The sequence below is a fragment of the Hibiscus syriacus genome, unplaced genomic scaffold, assembly GCF_006381635.1.
Source record: "Hibiscus syriacus cultivar Baekdansim isolate YM2019G1 unplaced genomic scaffold, ASM638163v2 tig00110430_pilon, whole genome shotgun sequence".
In the NCBI taxonomy this organism is placed as follows: domain Eukaryota; kingdom Viridiplantae; phylum Streptophyta; class Magnoliopsida; order Malvales; family Malvaceae; genus Hibiscus; species Hibiscus syriacus.
The window spans coordinates 467,355-490,090 of NW_024062734.1; the positions used below are offsets into that span (position 1 = coordinate 467,355).

The 22,736-nt window shown below is 35.4% G+C and overlaps 1 protein-coding gene across 1 annotated transcript; it reads right to left on the reverse strand.

Moving 5' to 3' along the window:
* Positions 1 to 353: 353 nt before the first annotated feature.
* On the reverse strand, positions 354 to 1,545 carry LOC120125219 (mitogen-activated protein kinase kinase kinase 17-like). The gene has a single exon (XM_039143699.1). The coding sequence runs from the start codon at positions 1,443 to 1,445 to the stop codon at positions 423 to 425; it is 1,023 nt and encodes a 340-aa protein (XP_038999630.1). The 5' UTR covers positions 1,446 to 1,545; the 3' UTR covers positions 354 to 422.
* Positions 1,546 to 22,736: the final 21,191 nt, after the last annotated feature.

Sequence of the window (22,736 nt, forward strand, 5' to 3'; positions counted from 1 at the left end):
TATTATTTAGATTGTAGATTTGATTTATATACATTAATTTGATATTTTTAATTTATATTATTTTGTAAATTTTAAAATAATAAATCAACATATAAAAACTAAAGTAAGAAAGTAATATCATAATTTGAACTTGTATTTTCTATTCAAATTAAATCCCAATAACTTAGCAGCCCAAGAAATTATGAATAGTTCATATTTGATTTTCTAGAAAAACTAAGCTTCAATATTTGTTGAGAAATGAATTGTACAAGAATAAATAAATAGTGCATGCTAAAATAAATTAATAAAATAATGGGCTGTACAATGTGTGACCACCTAAGTAGCCAATCACAACTCTTGATCACCAAAAAGAAAAGTCAGTCCACTTAAATGTTTTATAATTAATTTTACAAATTTTGATTGAGGCTAAATCCCATCTTCTTCTACCTCAAGCTGATCCAGCTGCCGCAAGAACTCCAGTTAGGCGCCTCATGGCAAGCTAATTCTCCAATCCGATTCAAAGCCGACGAAATACGGCTTGAATTTTCTCGGGAAATCAATTCATCAGTCGAAATCCAATCTGGAAAATCAAAAGGACATCTCGGAGATACCGAGAATTCTTCGAAACAACATTGTGAAGACGTTGAAGGAAATGGAACAGTTGTTTCATCGTCGGCAACCATGAAAGGATGGTTCAGGAGCATCTCAGTCGTCCATCTCTTGCTTGGATCCCTGGAAAAACACTTTCCCAGAAAATCTTTTCCTTCCTCGGATAATTCCGTAGGAATCCCAGGCAATTCATCGCCGACCCCGATTTTAATAAACAAATCCGCCATGTTTGAGCCTGGTTTCAAATTCCAAGCTGTTTTTCCGGTAAACATCTCAACAACAACGCAGCCGAGTGCCCAAATATCCACCGGAAAATCATAAACGTTTCCATTGATGGACTCCGGCGCCATATTCAAAGGCGTTCCCCTGATTTCGAACTTCCCCTGTTTCTCACCGTTTCTCTTCGCCAATCCAAAATCAGCCAACTTGACATCACCGTTACCAAACAGAAGAACGTTTTGAAGCTTAACATCGCAATGAACAAGTCCTTTGGAATGAACAAAGTTTAGCCCTCTGAGTATCGATTTAGCGAATCTTTTAACATCAGATTCCGTCCATCCCCCACCATTTCGCTTAACGTGATCGGCCAAGCTTCCTTTATCAGCATACTCCAAGAACAAATTGTAAAACTTCCCACAATTCTCGACGCTATAATCGTCGCCGAGACAACGGATGATTTGCGGGCAAGAGCCGAGTTGATCCAGCACTTGTTTCTCGTGCCTGAGTGAAGCCGAGTTATGAGTTTCGCAACGCTTGACAACCGTTAATGGGGATTTCGAAAACCCTGTTTTTGGTAACACCAAATTCACAGTGCCGAAACTCCCATATCCAATCATTTCTCCTGGAACCCACTCCATGGATTCAGCTCAAGAAATAGAAGCCTTTTTAGTGATTTGATTCTTTGAGAAAAAGAAAAAGAAAATTGCAAATGAGAGCAAACAGAGGTGACAGAACTATGGTGGCGCTAAGTGCTTATATATAAATGTGGGATTTTATTTGGTGGACGTTCAACTCTCGTGTACGCTAAGAAAGGTCGTATATTAGCACGTGATAGGCAAGGATGTTTTATTTTTATTTGATTTTTCCAAATTTGGATATAAAATATAACTGCTTTAGACTACCAGTTTTGAAACGTGGTCCATATGCCCGATCCATAAGATCTTCACTCGATGCCACGTGGATTTAGATATTCATATTTTTTTAATAATATCTACATTCTAAATTTCATTAAATTTCAAATTTTTCCTTATCTTCCCCTGCTTTGCACTTGGGATGTTTCATGAGTTGTTGTCATGAATTTTCTTTTAATTATCTACTTAATTAAGCATTTTAATCTAAAAATGGAACATTAACAAAAAATATCTATCATGCACACTCAGAAAAAATCTGTCACGTTACACATTCAAAAAGAGTAACATATAAATATGCAAGTAGAACGTACTAAAATTTGAACTTTGATACCTTATTGAATATTTATTTTTTAGAATTAATTGTTAATGAAAGAAAAAAATATCTTGGTAAATATCATTAATTCTAAAACACAGAAAGATCCTATATGACAACTAAACGAATAGTTAATAGCTGATTGCATTAAATGATTTAATTAATTGTTTGTTTTAACTGATTATATATAATTTTTTATACAATTATCTGGTAACTGATGGTTGTGTATTTATTTGAACAAACAAAATATCATATAATAACATGATTATATTCAATACTTGTTTAAATATTTTATTGATAACCAGTATTTGATATTGATTAATTATTAAAAAAATCATTACTAACATATAAAGACGTGTTTACTAGACGTATTTGAAGGATGTATAAATTAATTTCTTAATTATCTTTTTTAATAGGATTTGATAATTTGTTAAATTTAAACGATATTTGAAGCATAAGTATTAATCTAATTTATTTGAAGGGAAAACAATTATTTTAGAGAATGCGTGATACAATATAAGCATATACAAATTACTAAAAAAATACAACATAAATGTAAAAAGAATAAAAAAGAAAAAAAATAATTTACAAATATCACCATTTACATTAGTAGTGACAAAAAAACATTCTGTATACTTAATATTTTTTTTACAAGGTGATACGTCGTAAATTTTGTATGTTATATATCTTAAAATTTATTATAATATTGTTACATGTCTCAATTTTCGATGTAAACGAATTTTTATCTTTATGATCCTTTAGGTAAACATACTACATGTGTGAACCTTTGGGAACATGAATGTAAAATCCATGTAAATTCTTAGACACTTATAACGCACCTACAAGTAACCACATATCAATCACCTAATATCCTTGCGAATACATCCTTGTAACATCATCGATGATCACATGTCGATGATCACATAATCACTTAGTTTAAGTCTTCACATCTAATCAACACTAATGACACGATAATTCCTAACTAACATTTATCCAAGGCATTATAAACACTCATCCAATAAAAATAGGAGGACAAGCACATTTCTGATTTCTCCACTGCAAACCACCAACATTTTTAAAACTATTTGAATCACCACCGAAACCACGCTTCTATCACATTCCATCATTTTCTATGGTTGTGATCACTTTATCAATCAACAAATATAAAAGTAGGTTAACATGATGATAACAAATTAAAATCCCCTACCATGCGAGTTTCATGAAATCCTCGTTGTTGCATTAACAGATAAGAATTAGCCTAAATTGTTTTTTTAGTAATAAAAAAATTAAAGAATTGTTAATGGATATAAAGCCAAATTAATCGTATCATAAATCGAATTTTTTAATGAAAGCAAATCATGAATAAGGCCAAATTGTGTGATTGAGTTGTCCTACATTCAACTTATTATATTTTAGTAAAAATAGAGTTTTTATTTATGATAATAATAATAATCTAAAATCAAGAATTTTGAATCGTTGTGAGAACTTCAATTTTCGTAAGAGAAACGGAAGAAAAATGATAATGAAAGAGCGGTGATCGGTAATTAGATAAGGCAGAAACCCACATCAGTCGAAAGATAAATCAAACCGTCGTTGAAAGACGACGATGCGACCGAATTGTAGTGACGGTAAAAGTGCAGCATGCAATGCACCAAGTGTGGAGTTTTAGTCAAACATATTATATATAAAGAAATATAGGTTCTTTTTAGTGGGGTCGGGCTCTCTGAGCTCATGCAAATGCAGCCCTCAAACTAAAAAACTATTTATTGAGTCTATTAATTATTAAAGGTTACAAATTGGTCTTCAATCATAAGATATTGTTTTGTTAAGTTCATTGACTATTAAAAGTTATAAAATGATCATTTGACTATTAATATGTTTCAAAATCGTCATTTTATGTTAAACAATTTGTGCACGTATGAGATGCATGTTAAATTGCAGACCGAGATATGATAAAATTATATTTTAATGATGTCTGCTGATATCATTGTTGCTTTTAAACACTGGCTCGATAGTATAATGTTTCAAACACTAACTCGACTGCATAATATAAACGGAGATTCGATCCATAAAATACAACTAAAATGAATTTAGGATCATATTTTATTATATTTGAGTCAATAATTTAACGTCCATCTTAAACGATCGTCGATTTTTTAATGAAAATGGTGAGTTTGGAACATATAAATAGTGAGATGACCATTTTGTAACTTTTAATAGTCGGAAGACTCAACAAAACATCACCTTATAGTCGATAATCATTTTGTAAATTTTAATAGTAAGATGACTCAATAAAGCAATACCCTATAATACGATGACCATTTGTGTGCTTTACTCTTTTTTTAACTATAGTATCCAATCAATTAATTCAGATAAAAAAAATGATATTGTCAAATGAATTTGTTCTATATTAGAATTTAAACCTTGTGCGAAAAATTTAGTACCTCTTCAACTAAGAAGATAAATTGTAAACAAACACATACATTTTCCAACTATTTGCATATAAAATAATGGGTTGAAACGTGTAAAATTGTATTTCAAACTCAAGTCAATGTAACTAACTCAAATAATATAACTAGAGTTGCTTAGATGCTACATTCATTCACTTGATTTCTTTGAATAAGCTGTGATTATTCGAATCAAGTATAAATAAATAATAAAGCTTAGAATTTTAGTCTGATATGACCTTTGTTGCGACAGAAAAGTGCTATATAAATAAGTTGTATGTGCCCCAACTTTGGTTGGCATTCAAAGTCCGAACTTTTTAAACAAATGACAGTTGACAAGTGCTAAGATTTCATAATTATCTCTAAAGAATTTTAAAATTAGTTTAATTGTATCCAAAAGCAAATTAAGGATTTTTAAAACTAGGGGATCCGACACAATGTTTCAAATCTTAATGTGGGTCAGCCCCATCATTGTTTTTAGGTGCCTTCGGATTAACTGTAACGCCATGAAATTCGATATGAAAATATGACTTAAATAAATCAAATATTGGGATTTTATAATTTTGGTCATAAGTAAAAGAATTGTAAAGTTCAGAAATTCAGAACCATTTCCATGAGTTCCAATATGTTCAAGGACCAAACCTATGAATTCCCATTCTTATTCATTTTTAAGACGAAAAACGAAAAGAAGATGCTTAGATCGAGGCAAGCAATCCATGGAGAAGGACGACATCGAGAGTAACGAGGGTATGGACTTGGTTTGATAATGTTTATTTTTGCCAACGAGCGTGGAAGCCAAAAGTAAAAAAAGTTGGATACATTCGAGAAGAGTCGAGCGTGCCCAAGCCGTTGAAGGACAGACGGTCTAGGGGTGTTCAAAAGTACCCGGCTTCAACTACCTGATATGTCGACTCATTGACTTGGTGTAAAATTATCGGGTATTTTAGATGTAAATACCTAATTTTTCGGGTCGGGTATCCGGCTCGTTATTTTTGGCAGGTTTTTGGGTCGGGTCCGAGTCACAAAATTATCCTTAACTGGGTACACGCCGACCTAATTTCTCTTTCTTTTTTTTTTAAATTAGATTTTTCATTTTTAGTTTCAAAATTATTTCACCCTAACATTCTAAATCTCTATTTTTTTTTCAAATTATTTCACTTTAACATTTAATTATTTATTAAATTATTTCTTTTAATCTCAATTATTTCTTTTAATCTCAATTATTTCAAATTTAGTTGTAATTTTATAATTTTATAATTTTTTTTTGTATTTTTAGATTATATAAGTTGAATTTATAAATTTTATGTTTATATTATGTATTATAAATTTTTAAGTTTTAAATTTTATATTTTTTCCGTGGATTTTTTTTAAATTAATATAATTAAAAAAATGTAATGAATATTAAACAGGTACCCGTGATCCGAAATGCGGGTACCCAACTTACAAGTACTCTCTCTTATGGGTCGGGACCAAACTTTTGTCACCCGAAAGTCTCGGGTACTCGGATTTGGACACCCCTAATAGACACCACCCATGATAAGGTGAGAGAAACACAGCAGACCTCGAGGATGAAGGGTTGATGTAAAAAGGTACACTAGATTTCAAGGAAGAAAGGCTGATGCAAGAAGAGAGCATCGAACTTCAGGAAAGAAAATTGATGAACATCAAAATTCGTGGACAAAAAAGGGTCGACACATTTTAAAGTAAATGTGGCTAATGAGAAACCGAGGGAAGTACATCTCAAACATATACTTAGAGTTTTACAATCTGATTTGCAATCTTTGATGAGTGTAGGTCTAAATAGACCCAACTATCAATATGGAGTGGCCAAACGTTGAAATAAGATAAGGTCTTTGTCGAAGGATAAAAGGATCTAGGTTTAGGAAAATCAAGACGAGTAAGACGAGATTCTTACGACCGAAATGTACGCAATGGAAATGGAAATTGTGATGTTACATGGGGACTAAAGCTTAGGCAACCAATTCATATGGGGATCACCCACAAGCAGAGACACCGAGGAATATCTACGGTGATCAAGTCCAAGAACGTTCTAGTAGATCGACAAGGGTGTCGCTAGATTTGGTGAGGGAGTATGTCATGGCCTATGAGTTAGGGTCTAAGATGAGTGTGCAAATATCCACAAAAAAAAGGTTTTGTACGGAGTGTTTAGCTTACCCAAACCACCAGGCTTGACCCAAACCTTGAAGGATAAATTATATTTTATTTGATTCCTTAATTTAAGAAGATAATTGCTTAAATTAAATGGATAATGTTAAGATAATAGCTGATTTAAATTTAAATCCCTTAGATAAGATAAGAAATTTGTTAAATGAGATTCAATCTCAACAATCGATGTAATTTAATTTAAACCGTTGGATGTTAGGGGACTTAACCTTAATAGGTGTGTTTGTCGCTTGTGAGCTTAATTCTTAGAAGGACCTGATAAAAGCTTACTTAGGCGCTCATTCAACCGAGAAGTCTAAAGCTACTCAGATAAGCTAATTGAAACTCTAGCCCTTGACATATACAACGAAGACAACTTTTTATTATTTTCTAATATAGCATAATTCACTTGACTAACCCTACGTTTGGTCAGACTGTATTAGATCAACATTTAACAAATCAATGGCTTTAGTTAACTAATCAACATTTAACTATCAAGTTATCTTTAACATATTAATGTATCTGAAGGATTGTTACAAACTGATTCCTTTTGCTGGCTCTTCTGATGAATGGATCAAAAAGAGGTCGCCCGTGAGGTCAGAAATCTGAATGACAATCCTTTATCCCATTTCGGCTCCCCACATTGTTTTTCCCCTTAAAAACATACATTTGGAGAAGAAAAGTATTTGTTGACGAAAACGGGTAAAGAAAACAAAATAACACGAGAATTTTACGAGGTTCGGCAATGTGCTTACGTCCTCGGTGCCTAGGCGGCGCTAGAAGTTTTTATTCAATGATATTTTAGGTCTAGGTTACATCTCTATTTATAATAGAAAACCCTGGTACATAATTACAAAATTAACCCTGTACCGTACCGCGGGGCTGCGCCCCCGCACCCCCAACCCACATAATTCGTAACCCCACAACGAGACTTTCTTTGTAAGGACAGTTGATGTTCGCTCACTCCGCTCCATCTCCTGTCCTCTTTACTGGTATATTTATGAGCCATACCTAACAAATCTCCACCTTGGCGAATATCCTGCCTCTTGGAAAATTCAATATGGGTTGGGTTACCTTGATTCTTTAACAACTCGAAACATTCAACAAGTCCAAGCAATGCTTGAACTTGTATGTCGTAACTGGCTTAGTGAACATATCAGCGGCATTTTCATCAGTATGTACCTTCTGAAACAAAACCTCTCCAGATGCAACCAACTCTCTGATCTTGTGGAACCTTACATCAATATGTTTAGTTCTAGCACGATACACCTGATTCTTAGCCAAGTGAATAGCACTTTGATTATCACAAAGCAACTGAACTCCACCTTGTTGAACACCCAACTCCTTCACTAAACCAGTAAGCCATAAAGCTTCTTTTGCAGCTTCAGCCGCTGCCATGTACTCAGCTTCAGTTGTAGATAGAGCCACAATAGATTGAACAGTAAACTTCCAACAAATAGGCCCTCCACCAAGAGTAAAGACATACCCTGTCGTAGATCTTCTATTATCCAAGTCACCTGCATAGTCTGAATCCACATATCCTACAACCAAAGGATTATCCCGCTGACTCCCAAAAATAATTCCATGTCCCACAGTACCCTTTAAGTACCGAAAGATCCACTTGACTGCTTCCCAATGTTGCTTACCAGGTTTAGACATGTACTTACAAACTTGACTAACAACATGAGCTAAATCAGGACGAGTACATACCATCGCATACATCAAGCAGCCAACAGCATTAGAATACGGAACCTTTGCCATATCTTCAGCTTCCTTATCTGTCTTGGGGCACTGTTCTGATGAGAGCTTAAAGTGATCCGTCAATGGAGTGCTAACTGGTTTCGCGCTGCTCATCGCAAACCTTTCTAGCATTTTCTCAACATAACCCCGTTGAGATGGCCGCAGTTTCCTTGAGTCTCTGTCCCTGCAAATTTCCATTCCAAGAATTTTCTTTGCAGCACCTAAATCTTTCATATCAAATTCCTGACTCAATAAAGTTTTCAAACCGATAACATCATCCATGTTCTTCGCAACAATCAGCATATCATCAATATACAGTAATAGAAAAATAAAAGAACCATCATCAAGGCTCTTAACATAGACACAACAATCATACTCACATCGGTTGTAGCCAATCTTGATCATATAGGAGTCAAACCGTTTATACCACTGTCTCGGAGACTGTTTCAACCCGTACAAAGATTTCTTCAATCTGCAAACTAAATGCTCGTTTCCAGGTTGAGTGAAACCTTCAGGTTGCCGCATGTAGATCTGCTCCTCTAAATCACCATGCAAAAAAGCAGTTTTAACATCCATCTGCTCTAAATGCAAATCCCAACTAGCCACCAATGCAAGTACTGCTCGGATTGAAGTGTGCCTGACCACAGGAGAAAAGATTTCATCATAATCAACTCCTTTCTGCTGTGAAAAACCCTTCGCTACCAAACGAGCCTTGAACTTCTCCCCCTCTTTTTCTGTTACTACTGGTTTCTTCTTATACACCCATTTGCAACCAATCGGCTTCTTACCCTCAGGAAGGGGAACTAACTCCCATGTGCGATTGTGATTCAAAGACTCCATCTCCTCAACCATGGCTGCCATCCACTTGTCGTTTTCCTGACTAGTAACGGCATCATGAAAAGTAACCGGATCATCACTGCTAACAATAAGTGCAAAAGATACCAAGTCTTCAAAACCCAATCTGTTCGGAGGCTTTATATTCGTCCGTCTCACCCTGTCTCTGGCGAGACTATAATCCTGCAAATCATCCGTAGTGGAACCACCAGAAGTCGGTTGAGAAGTTTCTGGTTTCTCAACTGGAAACTGCTCGAAATCCACCACTGTCGTGTCTTGCTTCTGCTGCAACATGGATTGTTCATCAAAAACGACATCTCTACTAATCACAACTTTCTTCGCAACTGGATCCCAGAACTTGAATCCTTTGACACCTTTCTTGTAACCCAGAAAAATGCACTCCTTCGATTTTGCATCAAGTTTGGATCTCTCATCAGCAGGTACATGCACATAAGCAGGACAACCAAAAATCCGCAAGTTATCAAAACTAACATCATGACCAATCCATACCTCTTCTGCAACTTTCCCAGCCAGCGATGCCCTTGGCGATCTGTTGATAAGGTAACACGCCATGTTAACAGCCTCAGCCCAGAAGTGTTTGGGAAGCCCCGCATTCAACCGTAAACATCTGGCTCTTTCATTCAACGACCTGTTCATTCGTTCCGCAACACCATTCTGTTGTGGTGTCTTGCGCACTGTAAAATGCCTCTGAATCCCATGCTCCTTACAGAATTGTAGGAACTGTGAATCTGTGTACTCCGTACCATTGTCAGACCGCAAACACTTGATTTTTCGTCCTGTTTGGTTTTCTACCTCAGCTTTCCACAGCTTGAACTTCTCAAAAACTTCAGATTTCTGTTTCAAAAAATACACCCAAACTTTCCGTGAAAAATCATCAATAAAAGTAACATAGTACCTAGATCCACCCAAAGACGATGTCGTGGAAGGCCCCCATACATCAGAATGCACATAATCAAGAATCCCTTGAGTTGTGTGCTTCGCAGTCTTGAAACGGACTTTAGTCTGTTTACCAAGAACACAATACTTGCAAAAGTCGAGCTTACAGCTTTTGACACCATGCAACAAGTTTCTCTTGTGTAATTCTGCCATACCACGTTCACTAAGATGAGCAAGGCGCATATGCCACAATTTTGTCGTATCATCATAGGACTCAACAGAGTGAACTCCACCTGCAACGGTACTCCCTAACAATCTGTAGATATTCCCTGCAGTCATCTTGCCTTTCATCACAGTCAATGCTCCTTTAACAATCCGAATGGTTTCCCTATCCTCGTCAGCCTTAGGGATAAAACCATTCTTGTGCAAAGTGCCCAAGGAAATCAAATTCTTCTTCAAGTCTGGGATATGTCGAACACCACTCAACGTCCGAACGGAGCCATCGTGCATCTTAATTCTGACATCACCAATACCAACAATATTGCAACATCGATCATCACCCAAATAAACCGAACCAGAATTAACCGGCCTGTATGTCGAAAACCATTCCCTATTTGGCGTGATGTGATAAGAACATCCAGAATCAAGAATCCAAGCATCCGTCAATTGTGTCGTTGAAATAGAAAGCATATCACCCTCACTGCAATCAGAATTATCATCCTCGACCACGTTCACAGACTTGGATGAGCCATCACGCTTCTCATCTGTCTGCTTTTTCAACTTCGGACAGTCTCGCTTCATATGTCCCGCCTCCTTGCACTTGTAACAGTGAATCGTCTTCTTATCCCTGGATTTGGATCTGGAATTCCGCTTCCCGGACCCTGCCTTCTCTGGCTTCCGTCCACGATCTCGATTACCCTTGACATATAAGCTATCGGCTTGAGAGCTTTCCCTTGCATTCTGCTTCCGCTGGTTGTGAGCCAACAAGGCTGCAGTAATCTCCTCAACATTGATAGTCTCTTTCCCATATGTAAGAGTAGTCACCATGTGTTCGTAAGAGGGAGGCAACAAACACAAATCATCGCTCTGTCTTCATCCTCAATTTTCACATCAAGCCGAGCCAGATCAGAAACGATTTGATTGAAGACATTCACGTGTTGCGCCAAATCGTGATCGTCCTGCATCTTCAGCCCATACAGCCGCTGCTTCAGATACAGTTTTGTCGTTAAGGATTTGGACATAAATTGACTTTCCAACTTCCTCCAAATTTCGTCTGGAGACGATAGATGCATGACATGATACATGACCTCGTCCGCCAAGCATAATCGTATGGTTCCTGCCGCTCGCTGCTGCAATTCTTCCCAATCTTCCTCATCCATCGACGCCGGCTTTGTAGATCGCAAAGCCTTCAAGATCCCTTGCTGCGCCAATAGATCCTTCACCCTCGTTTGCCATAATCCGAAGTTACCCTGACCATCGAATTTCGCGACTTCGAATTTTGCTCCTGACATCTGATACCAATTGTTGACGAAAACGGGTAAAGAAAACAAAAGAACACGAGAATTTTACGAGGTTCGGCAATGTGCTTATGTCCTCGGTGCCTAGGCGGCGCTAGAAGTTTTTATTCAATGATATTTTAGGTCTAGGTTACATCTCTATTTATAATAGAAAACCCTGGTACATAATTACAAAATTAACCCTGTACCGTACCGCGGGGGCTGCGCCCCCGCACCCCCAACCCACATAATTCGTAACCCCACAACGAGACTTTCTTTGTAAGGACAGTTGATGTTCGCTTCGCTCACTCCGCTCCATCTCCTGTCCTCTTTACTGGTATATTTATGAGCCATACCTAACAGTATTGATGATGGTCAGGGAAACCTAAGCCACTTCACACCACATACGTGTTTTATAATTACAGCTTTAAACGTTCTTACAGGAATTGTTATCAGGATATTGATAGCCAATACCATGACGGACCTAATTTTCTAGAGCCCTCTTCTTTTTTACAAAGTCTTGATGGAACAAGAAGATTATATCGGTTTGAACGGTTCACTCCTTCTGATTTGGACAGATAATCGTGTTAGAAAAATGATTGAGTGATATTGGTGCTACTTATAATAAGTCATAGACTTATTAATAATTAGTCAGGTCACTGGGTGAATATACTTAATTTTTTATCAGAACAAATCCCTAGAGTTTAGAAAGCATCTTCTCAAGGACTCTATCCCCTCGGTAACTCTTGTCCTTTGGTGAATCTTTTCAAAGGTGATTTTAATAGGTTGAAGAGGAGCTGTGTTATTGGAAGTGAGATTATATATTCGGAAGTATAGCATAAAATAAGAGAATTGATCCATGCGAATTAAAGCATTTGGATTTAACTTGCATTTTAAGGTTAGATTTTTCTGGTGTGTCATATAATCTATGCTATCTTTCAAATCGTAGGACGACTAGCCCGAATGATTACAGTGAGGGTTTTTGTGGTGTTAATTTTAATTCAAGCTAATACAACAATTCTCACAAACTCCCTACAAGAGCCATCTATATAAGATTCCAATTCATTGAGACAGACAAATGCTGTCATCGGTTGCGATGGACAATCTCGCATTTGGTGAGAGTTCTGGGGTTCGACCAATGAAATGTTAAGATCATTGCTTCAGTTAATGACTACGAGGAAGCTCTACATAGCGGAAGTATAAAGGCTCGGTGGCGGATCTACGTCTTATTCAGAGTATGTACTTTTCCATTATAAATTTTTTTTTCCTATTAATTATATATTTTACTGATTGTTTACAAAAGTTTATTTATGTTTCTTCCATATAAATTTTTTATATTATTAATATATACAAGTGTGTATCTTCGAAAATATTTTTAGATCTGTTGTAAAAGCTGCCTTCCTTTTGACGCTCTATGCCAAAATTCTCCTTGTAATCAAATCAATTCGATTCTCTACAATTCCCTTTTCCCCCTCTGCAGACCTTTGTTTTTCATCGTTTGCTTTATGTTTTATGTTGCAGGTATGTCCCTTTGAGAGAAGTGGGGAATTGCAGCGTATGGAGGAAGAAATATCAGCCTTTTTGGAGTGTTGAAGGACCCCATTTGAGGATGAACATGTAATAGCAGGGTCATTTATGGGTGTTTTTGTTCTCTGTGGCGGTGCATCCATAATAGCTTTGTTCATAACATTGATGCAATTATTGTATAGATATTTGGATGGACGCATTGAAAGAATGTTGAGAGGAAGAGAATTTCGGCGGTGTTAACACGCATGTAGAGAAGGTCGATAGGTATAGAATTTTAATGTGCTCAAATACACATTCATGCAAGTTTCAAGATGCTAAATGTAACCCATTCACTTAAATTTTAGGGTAAACTGCACAAATGGGCCCCAACTATAAGATACTACTTTATTGAGTCCATCGACTATTAAAAGTTATAAAATGGTCACCTAACTATTCATTATGCTCCAAACTCGTCCTTTTTCGTTAAAAATTTAACAGTCATTTGAGCTGGGATTATATTTTATCATATTTCAGTTAGCGGGTTAACGTCCAACTTAGGCTGCTATTAATTTTTTAATAGAGAATGACGAGTTTGGAACATAATGAATAGTCGGATGTTCATTTTGTAACTTTTCATAGTCGAAAGACTCAACAAAACAATAGCATATGGTCAGTGAACCATTTGTGTATTTTATCCTAAATTTAAAGTAGTAATTAAACTAGATTTTATTATAATTCTAGTGATTAAAGATTATTTGATGATTAAGCTTATTTCAGTTAAAATTCTTATGGAATAAGGATTCTTGTTGACCAAATTTGTTTTCTCTTGAATATAGAGGTCATCTTAATCTTTAGAACTGTGAGATATGATTATTTTGAAGAGAAATAATCCTTTTGTATTTTTGTAACTATTAGAGTATATGTTGCAATGTAACATCCCTAAAATTGTTTTAGTATTTTTAACTTACGATGATCAAATAATATTTTCTGGTGTTCATTTTGAATTTGGGAATCATTAGATTAGGTTGGGGATTAAATTTGATTATTTTAAAGTGGAAAGGAATCAAACTTAATTTTGATGAAATACTAAATTGTGAATCTTGAGAAATTAAAAGTTGGGGTAAAGGGAACCAAGTTCTAACTTTTGCATGACAATTAGACCATTTTCCTTTCGAATGACCAGTCAATAACATACGTGTCTTATAAATAAAATTTAGCTTAATTTCTTAAATTAAGAAAATTGTTGTAATTGATGAGTTTGAGAGGGTAATTTTACGGTTTGGGCAAGAGAAAAGAGGAAAAACAATGGGTGGTCTTCTTCAACCTTACCCGTCACCGTTGCCGTATCCCTTCAGCCCAAATTATTGCAATTCTTTGATATTTGAATTTTAGTCGTCCAAACTCAATTTCAAGCTCAAAATTGTGTAGTTTATTTTGATGATCCAAACTCTAAATTGAGAGCTTACTGATTTAGGATCTTCTAAGTTAAATTGAGATTCATATATGTGTTCAAAGGGTTTATAATCTATTAGAGTTTTATCTTGATTTTTGGTCGAGGAAAAGATTAATCCCTGAACACTTTTCATTTTAGGGTTACATGTCATTTAAAGTTATTTGTGATATTGTTGAAGAATCGGGCAAAGATAACGAAAGAACACAAGAATTTTTAACGAGGTTCGGTAATGTGCTTACGTCCTCGGTGCTTAGGCGGCGCTAGAAGTTTTATTTAATGTCTCAGAGGTTTAGGTTACATCTCTATTTATAATAAAAAACCTGGTACATAATTACATAATTAACCTTGTACTTTACCATGGGGTTGCGCCCCCGCACCCCCAACCCACATAATCGTAAACCATTCTACGAGACTTTCTTTGTAAGGACAGTTGATGTTCGCTTCGCTCACTCCGCTCCATCCCCTATTCTCTTTACCGGTATATTTATGAGCCATACTTAACAGATATGTTAAATTATGGTATGAATTGATGAATAATATAATATTGTATTTCTAGATGGGGATACAATTGAATCAATTCCTAACCTTTGAAAGTGCTATAATGATTTGAGATATTTCGTATTTTTAGATATTCGGTGAGTGTAGTCGTTCTCAAGTCTGTTATGAATTATATTAATTGATCCATATTCTAATGTTACATGCTGCCCTAAGATTAAATTCATGTTTTGGCTCAATTAGAGCAATATTGGATGGCAAATAAATGTTTGGTAAGCTTAATTATGTTATAAGGTTACAATGATGCGGTTGTGTATTGTTGTGGTATACGTGAAAATATGCATATTATGTACTTGGTTATTAGCATGTTAAGGCTTTAGGGCACTCTAAAATAAATGTTTAATGCTTCTGATATGTAAGTATGCTAAAATAGAGTTCGATATATAATTTGAAATAAACATGAAGCTTAAGGCTTGAATATGTTATACTTTGGTCTTTGTTATCAAATTATGTTAGTAACATGTTTACTATGCAAATTAACAAGTGTAAATAAGTTTAATCATGTTAATATATTGTTTGGACATTAAGTCGAGTGTCAAATGCATGTGACGTGTCATATAATCCATTGAGCTCATGTATGGGTTTGTGTAAGACTTTGATCTTTTGACAATGTTGAAGGTATGTGTGTAGTCCGGTCTTTGACGATGTTAGAGGGTACAACCATTGTTAGAAGACAAACGTGGCAATATGGGGATCATATGTGCATGTCGGCAAAAAGAATTACAAAACAACAAAAGAGTTTGAAAAGTCAAATAAAAAAATGAAGCTTCTTAAATTATTTAGAAATTATAATATGAATAGATAACAACAAAACATGGCAGTAGTTGGCAAGCTTGAATTACACGACAAACATAAAGCAAATCATGACATGAGGCGGCAAGAGGAATTGATAAGCATCCAGAGCAAGTCTTAGTCGGTTTATTACTCCTATATATATGTGAGCAAAGCAAGCATGTGAGTAGTGAGAAAAAGAAAAACATATGAGAGAAAAATAGAGAGAATTGAGAGAGCTTAGCAAAGCTTAAAATAGTGAGGTTGCGTTTGTAAACTAACCGCAGCTAGTATTGCAGTATTGTAATATTAAGGTAGTGTCATTGTAAAATATTTTATTTCGTATAAATAAAAAAGTTCGAGTTATAAATTATCGTGAGCCCATCCACGCTTCCAACAAGTGGCCTCAGAGCTTGGTTCGAGTTCAACGTTGTGGAGAAGATGGCTAACATGATTCAACCTCAAATCCTGAGATTGACAAAGACAAAATACGGAAATTGGAGCATTCAAATGAAGGCGTTACTAGGCTCCCAAGATTGTTGGGATATCATCGAGGATGGTTACACCGAGCCTGAAAATGCAGCAGTAGAAGCAGCTCTGGCCAATGAAGAAAAGAAGGTATTGAAGGAATCCAGGAAAAAAGACAAAAGAGCGTTGTTCTTTATTTTTCAAGGAGTAGACGAATCTACCTTTGAAAAAATTTCTGATGCGAAGACCGCAAAACAAGCGTGGGAGATTTTGCAAAAATCTCTGCAAGGTGCCGAAAAAGCAAAAAAGGTACGCTTACAAACTCTCCGAGCTGAGTTTGAGATGTTAAAAATGAAAAATACAGAAAACATCGATGATTATATTAGCCGTGTGAAAGCAGTCGTAAATGAAATGAAAAGAAATGGCTAATCACTCGATGATGTTAGAGTGATGGAAAAAATTTTGCGGTTATTGACAAGAAAATTCGATTACGTGGTTGTGACAATCGAAAAATAAAAAGATTTATCCCAAATTTCGATTGATGAGCTTGTGGGTTCACTTTAAGCCCATGAGTAGAAAATAAAACAAAATGAATATTCAGAAAATTTGGAGCAAGCTCTACAAAGCAAGATGAATGTCAACGAAGGAGAAGCTAGCAGCAGCTACACACGAGGTCGAGGAAATCGTGGTGGTTATCATGGAAGATACAGAGGAGGACGAGGAACTCGTGGACGTGGTGGTCGATATGGCACCAATCAAATAAGTGGAAACAATCCAACATCAGGTCGTGGACGAGGATTCCGAGGCAAAGGTAGGGGAAGATATCAACAATAAAATAAATCCCAGGTACAATGTTATAATTGCAATAAGTATGGTCATTATAGTTATGAGTGTAGATCTGCACCTAAACAAGAAGAAAGAAATAACGTAGAAGAAGGAAAAATTGAAAAATCTCATGTATTCCTCACTTATAAAGGAAATGAGGAATTCAAGAAAAATATTTGGTATCTTGATAATTGTGCCAGCAACAATATATGTGGTCAAAGGGAACTGTTTGTAAAATTAGATGAAATAGTTCATGGGCGAGTAACGTTCGGAGATGACTCACACGCAGAAATAAAAGGAAAATGCGAAGTCATGATTACTCAGAGAAATGGAGAAACGAAATACATTTCAGATGTTTATTATGTACCTGCTTTGAAAAGCAATATCATCAGTCTTGGTCAACTCCTGGAAAAAGGATATGAAGTGCAGATGAAGAACCGCTCGCTTATCATCAAAAATAAAGAAGGAGAATTTATAGCCCAAGTTGATATGACTCGAAATCGTCTCTTTACAATTGATATCGAGTCGAGAGAAGTCAAGTGCATGAAGACCGCAATCAAAGATGATTCATGGCTGTGACATCTAAGATATGGACATCTTGGATTTTCTGGTTTGAAGCTGTTATAAAAAACAAACATGGTGAAAGGACTACCAGAGATCAACCCTCCAAATCAATTATGTGAGGCTTGCATCAAAGGAAAGCAACATAAACAAAGCTTTGAAGTTGGTAGATCCTGGCGTGCCCGAAGACCGCTGGAGATAGTACACATATATATAGCCGGTCTTTTTGACATATTATCGCTTGGCGGTAACAGGTACTACCTAACTTTTATTGATGATTTTAGTAGGAAATGTTGGATTTACATCTTGAAAGAAAAGTCAGAAGCGCTGGAAAAATTAAAAGAATTCAAAGCAATGGCAGAAAAACAAAGCGGTCAATATTTGAAGATACTCAGATCAAATAGAGGAGGCGAATATACATCAAAGTTATTTGAAGAATTCTGCAAAGAGCATGGCATCATCCATCAGCTAACAGCCATATACACGCCACAACAAAATGGAGTTGCAGAAAGAAAGAACCATACAATCCTGGACATGGCAAGAAGCATGATAAAAGGCAAGCAACTACCGAGAAATTTCTGGGCTGAAGCAGTTTAATGTGCAGTTTACCTATTGAACATGTCCAACAAAAAACGTGAAGTATATGACCCCAAACAAAGCATGGAATGGACAGAAACCAGGAGTTGGACACCTCAAGATTTTTGGATGCATCGTAGATGCCCACGTTCCTGAACAGACCAGAAAGAAGCTTGATGACAGAGGAGAAAAATGTATTTTCATTGGCTATGATGAAAGAAGCAAAGCTTACAGATTATATAATCCTCTTACAAAGAAGATAATAATTTAAAGAGATGTCGAGTTCGATGAAGCAGACTATTGGAGATGGAGCAAAGAGGAAAAAAAAGTTGAAGGACTGTTTTTTAAAGATGATGATCTTATCAATCAAGATGAACAAGCTGATGATCAAAGTCCTCAACAAAATGTACCATCGTCATCAAGCAGCAGCAACGATGCCAGCAACATAATAGAAGATCCTGAAGTACCTCCCAAGAAGTTCGAAGATCCACAAGAGAGAGAAGAATGCCAGAAAGGTACAACGATTATGAACTAAATAATGTTTCACTTTTCTGCTTACTTGTGAACAGTGATCCAATAACATATGAAGAAGCGATTGAATATGACAAATGGATGAATGCAATGGATGAAGAAATTGCATCAATAGAAAGAAATGATACATGGGAGCTAACAAGACAACTAGAAGGCCACAACCTAATTGGAGTAAAATGGGTTTACAAGACAAAGACCAATAAAGAAGGAAAGATCGATAAGCACAAAGCGAGGCTAGTTGTCAAAGGCTATAAGCAAAGACAAGGAATATACTTTGATGAAGTATTTGCTCCAGTAGCAAGGATCGAGACCATCAGACTTCTCACAGCAGTCGTAGCACAAAAAGGATGGAAAATTTATCAAATGGATGTGAAATCAACATTTCTAAATGGCTACCTAGAAGAAGAAGTTTATATTGAGTAACCACCTGGATACATTAAAAAGGGACATGAAGACAAAGTTTACCGATTGAAGAAATCACTATATGGTCTGAAGCAAGCCCCGAGAGCATGGAACACGAGAATTGATGAATATTTCCAGAGAAACGGGTTCATGAAGAGTCCATACGAGCATGCCTTATGCACAAAGAAAAATAAATACGGTGATATCATGATCGTGTGCTTATATGTGGACGACATGATTTTCACAGGAAATAATCCAGGTATGTTCAATGATTTTAAGAAAGCTATGACTAAAGAATTTGAAATGACAAATATTGGAGAAATGTCATACTTTCTTGGAGTTGAAGTGAAGCAAATGCAAGAAGGAATATTTATATCACAAAAGAAGTATACAGAAGAAATTTTAAGAAAATTCAGAATGGAAGATTGCAAGCCGGTAGCCACTCCAACAGAACCAAGAGTCAAATTAAGTGTGAATTCAACAAGAGAGCAATTGAATCCAACGTTGTTTAAAAGCATCGTTGGAAGTCTAAGGTATCTGACTATCACACGACAAGACATAACATACGCTGAGGGATTGGTAAGCAGATTCATGGAGAATCCGAAACAAGATCATTGGATTGCAGCAAAAAGAATCTTCAGATATGTCAAAGGTACAACAGGTCATGGTTTATTCTACACGCATTCAAAAAATTCGAAGCTGGTTGGTATTCTGATAGTGATTATGGGGGAGACTTAGAAGATCGAAAAAGCACAATTGGATATCTCTTTCATATCGGCTCTGCAGTATTTTCATGGTCATCAAAGAAGCAACAAACGGTAGCTCTTTCAACATGTGAAGCAGAATACATAGCCGCAGCAACGTGCACTTGTCAAGCAATGTGGTTAAAGAATATTTTGAACGAGCTAAATGTGGCACAAGAAGAACCAATTACAATCTATGTCGACAATAAGTCTACAATTTCTCTTGCCAAGAATCCAGTCTCTCATAGCCGAAGCAAGCATATTGATACAAAATATCACTTTATACGAGAGCAAGTGAAGAACAAAAATATGGAGCTAATTTACTGCAGAACTGAAGATCAAATAGCAGACATTTTCACAAAGCCATTGAGAACAGATATATTCAACCGACTCAAAGAAAAGCTTGGAATGGAAAATCGAGCTTGAGGGGGGGTTAGAAGACAAACTCAATAAAGAAGACAAACGTGGCAATATGGGGATCATATGTGCATGTCGGCAAGAAGAATTACAAAACAACAAAAGAGTTTGAAAAGTCAAATAAAAAATGAAGCTTCTTGAATTATTTAGAAATTATAATATGAATAGATAACAACAAAACATGGCAGTAGTTGGCAAGCGTGAATTACACGACAAACATAAAGCAAATCATGACATGAGGCGGCAAGAGGAATTGAGAAGCATCCAGAGCAAGTCTTAGTCGGTTTATTACTCCTCTATATATGTGAGCAAAGCAAGCATGCGAGTAGTGAGAAAAAGAAAAACATACGAGAGAAAAATAGAGAGAATTGAGAGAGCTTAGCAAAACTTAAAATAGTGAGGTTGCATTTGTAAACTAGCCGCAGCTAGTATTGCAGTATTGTAATATTAAGGTAGTGTCATTGTAAATATTTTATTTCGTATAAATAAAAAAGTTCGAGTTATAAATTATCGTGAGCCCATCCACTCTTCCAACAACCATTATAAGTTTTCAACTTGATGATATATAAGTATTCAAGTATACGTAGTCACTTATGTTTCATTGGGCTAAATGTTAAAATGAATTATACTACATTTGCTTAATGAATAAGAAAGATGATCTATGATTCATGTGATTAAGTATCGATTATGTGTTTGTTAGATTTGTTTCCATCCTTAGTGATTAATCATTGTTTTGGACTATCTCATTAAGTTATATGTGCTTACTCCGATTATTTAACGCCTTTGTAGGAAGTCGACTCTCGTAGACATTTTGAGATTGTAATTTAGGAGTTGCAAGTCATTCCTGAGATAATAAGTGTAAATGTTCTTTTTCAAAAAACTCTTAAATGATAACCCATGTGTTTTGATTAATTAACTTTTAAATATACTAAATTATGTTTTGTAAGTAAGTATGATATATTTACTATGTTTCATAGTAATGCATTGATGATACTTAAAGTTCATATCTTATAAGAGTAGTGCTTATATTGATGTTCACTAAAAGGTATGAAAGATTAGGTGTTACTTAGATGTTGATTTAGAATGATGTTTGAGAATTAAGTTATGAGTAGTTTTTAATGTTTCATGTATTTGGATGTATTATGGGTGATTTTGGTGTCTTAGTGTATAATTGAGATGATATGAATCATCATATGTTGTATATGGTTTAAATAAAGTTTGAATGAATTTTAAACTTGTTTAAGAGCTAAATTTTAATATTTCGTATCGGTATTGGCCAAAGAACATCCTTATAATGAATTAAAGATTAAACTTCAATATACTAATTTAGTATCGATATTAGGATTGAGTATTGATGTTGAACTTATGATATCGACACTAACTCCTAGTATCTATACTAAATCAAGGCTCAATGCTTTTTATCACTTCAAAGTATCGATACAAGTAATTGAATGATAAATATTTATGAGTAAGTATAAATATTCATTCAAGAAATGACCATCCAGCTTAGTTGGTAGAGCACAAGACTTTTAACCTTGGGGTCGTGGGATCGAGTCCCACGGAGGGTATTTCATAATTTGGATGTCTCCTACGGAAGTTGCTCTCAACCTGGCGTTGGGGGCCAGTCTACTATCATACCTCCCCCTTATCCCATTACATATGAGAATAAGGGTCAGTTAATTTTATAAATATTCATTCAACAATATTGATACTAAAAGCTCAAAATATAAATAATACCTTAATATGTATTACACCTCTTAAAAAGAATAAGCTTTTTTTTTTTGGTTAAGAAAAACAGATAATTAATATTATGGGTTTGGCCGACCAAATATAAGAAATGGGTAATTTAATAATTGGTATTGATGACCCTTTACAAGGAGAATGATAAAACATAATCATACTCTTATTTGACCCACATCTTTCGTGTAATAATATCGACGCTACATGGAAAGGTACGTTGACATCAACTCCCCCTTCAAGGCTGCAATTTTTCATGGGTAAATTGACTATTTGGTCACCCATCTATTACTTAATTTCTATTTCAGTTATTCAATTATATTTATTTTTAAAATTATATTTAACGTTAAGTTTTGTTTCTATTTTGATCACCTTCCCTTTTAAAAAATTAATGATGATGTTGACGTATTATTATAAGATAATGACATGTTAACATTAAAAAATAGAAAAAATATATCGTATCATCGTTAAATTTCTTAACGACTTGTGACCCAAATAGAAATAAAATTTAAACTTGATATGATTTTTAAAAGAAATAATTAAAGGATCAAAATAAAAACAAGTAATAGCTGTGTGATCAAAT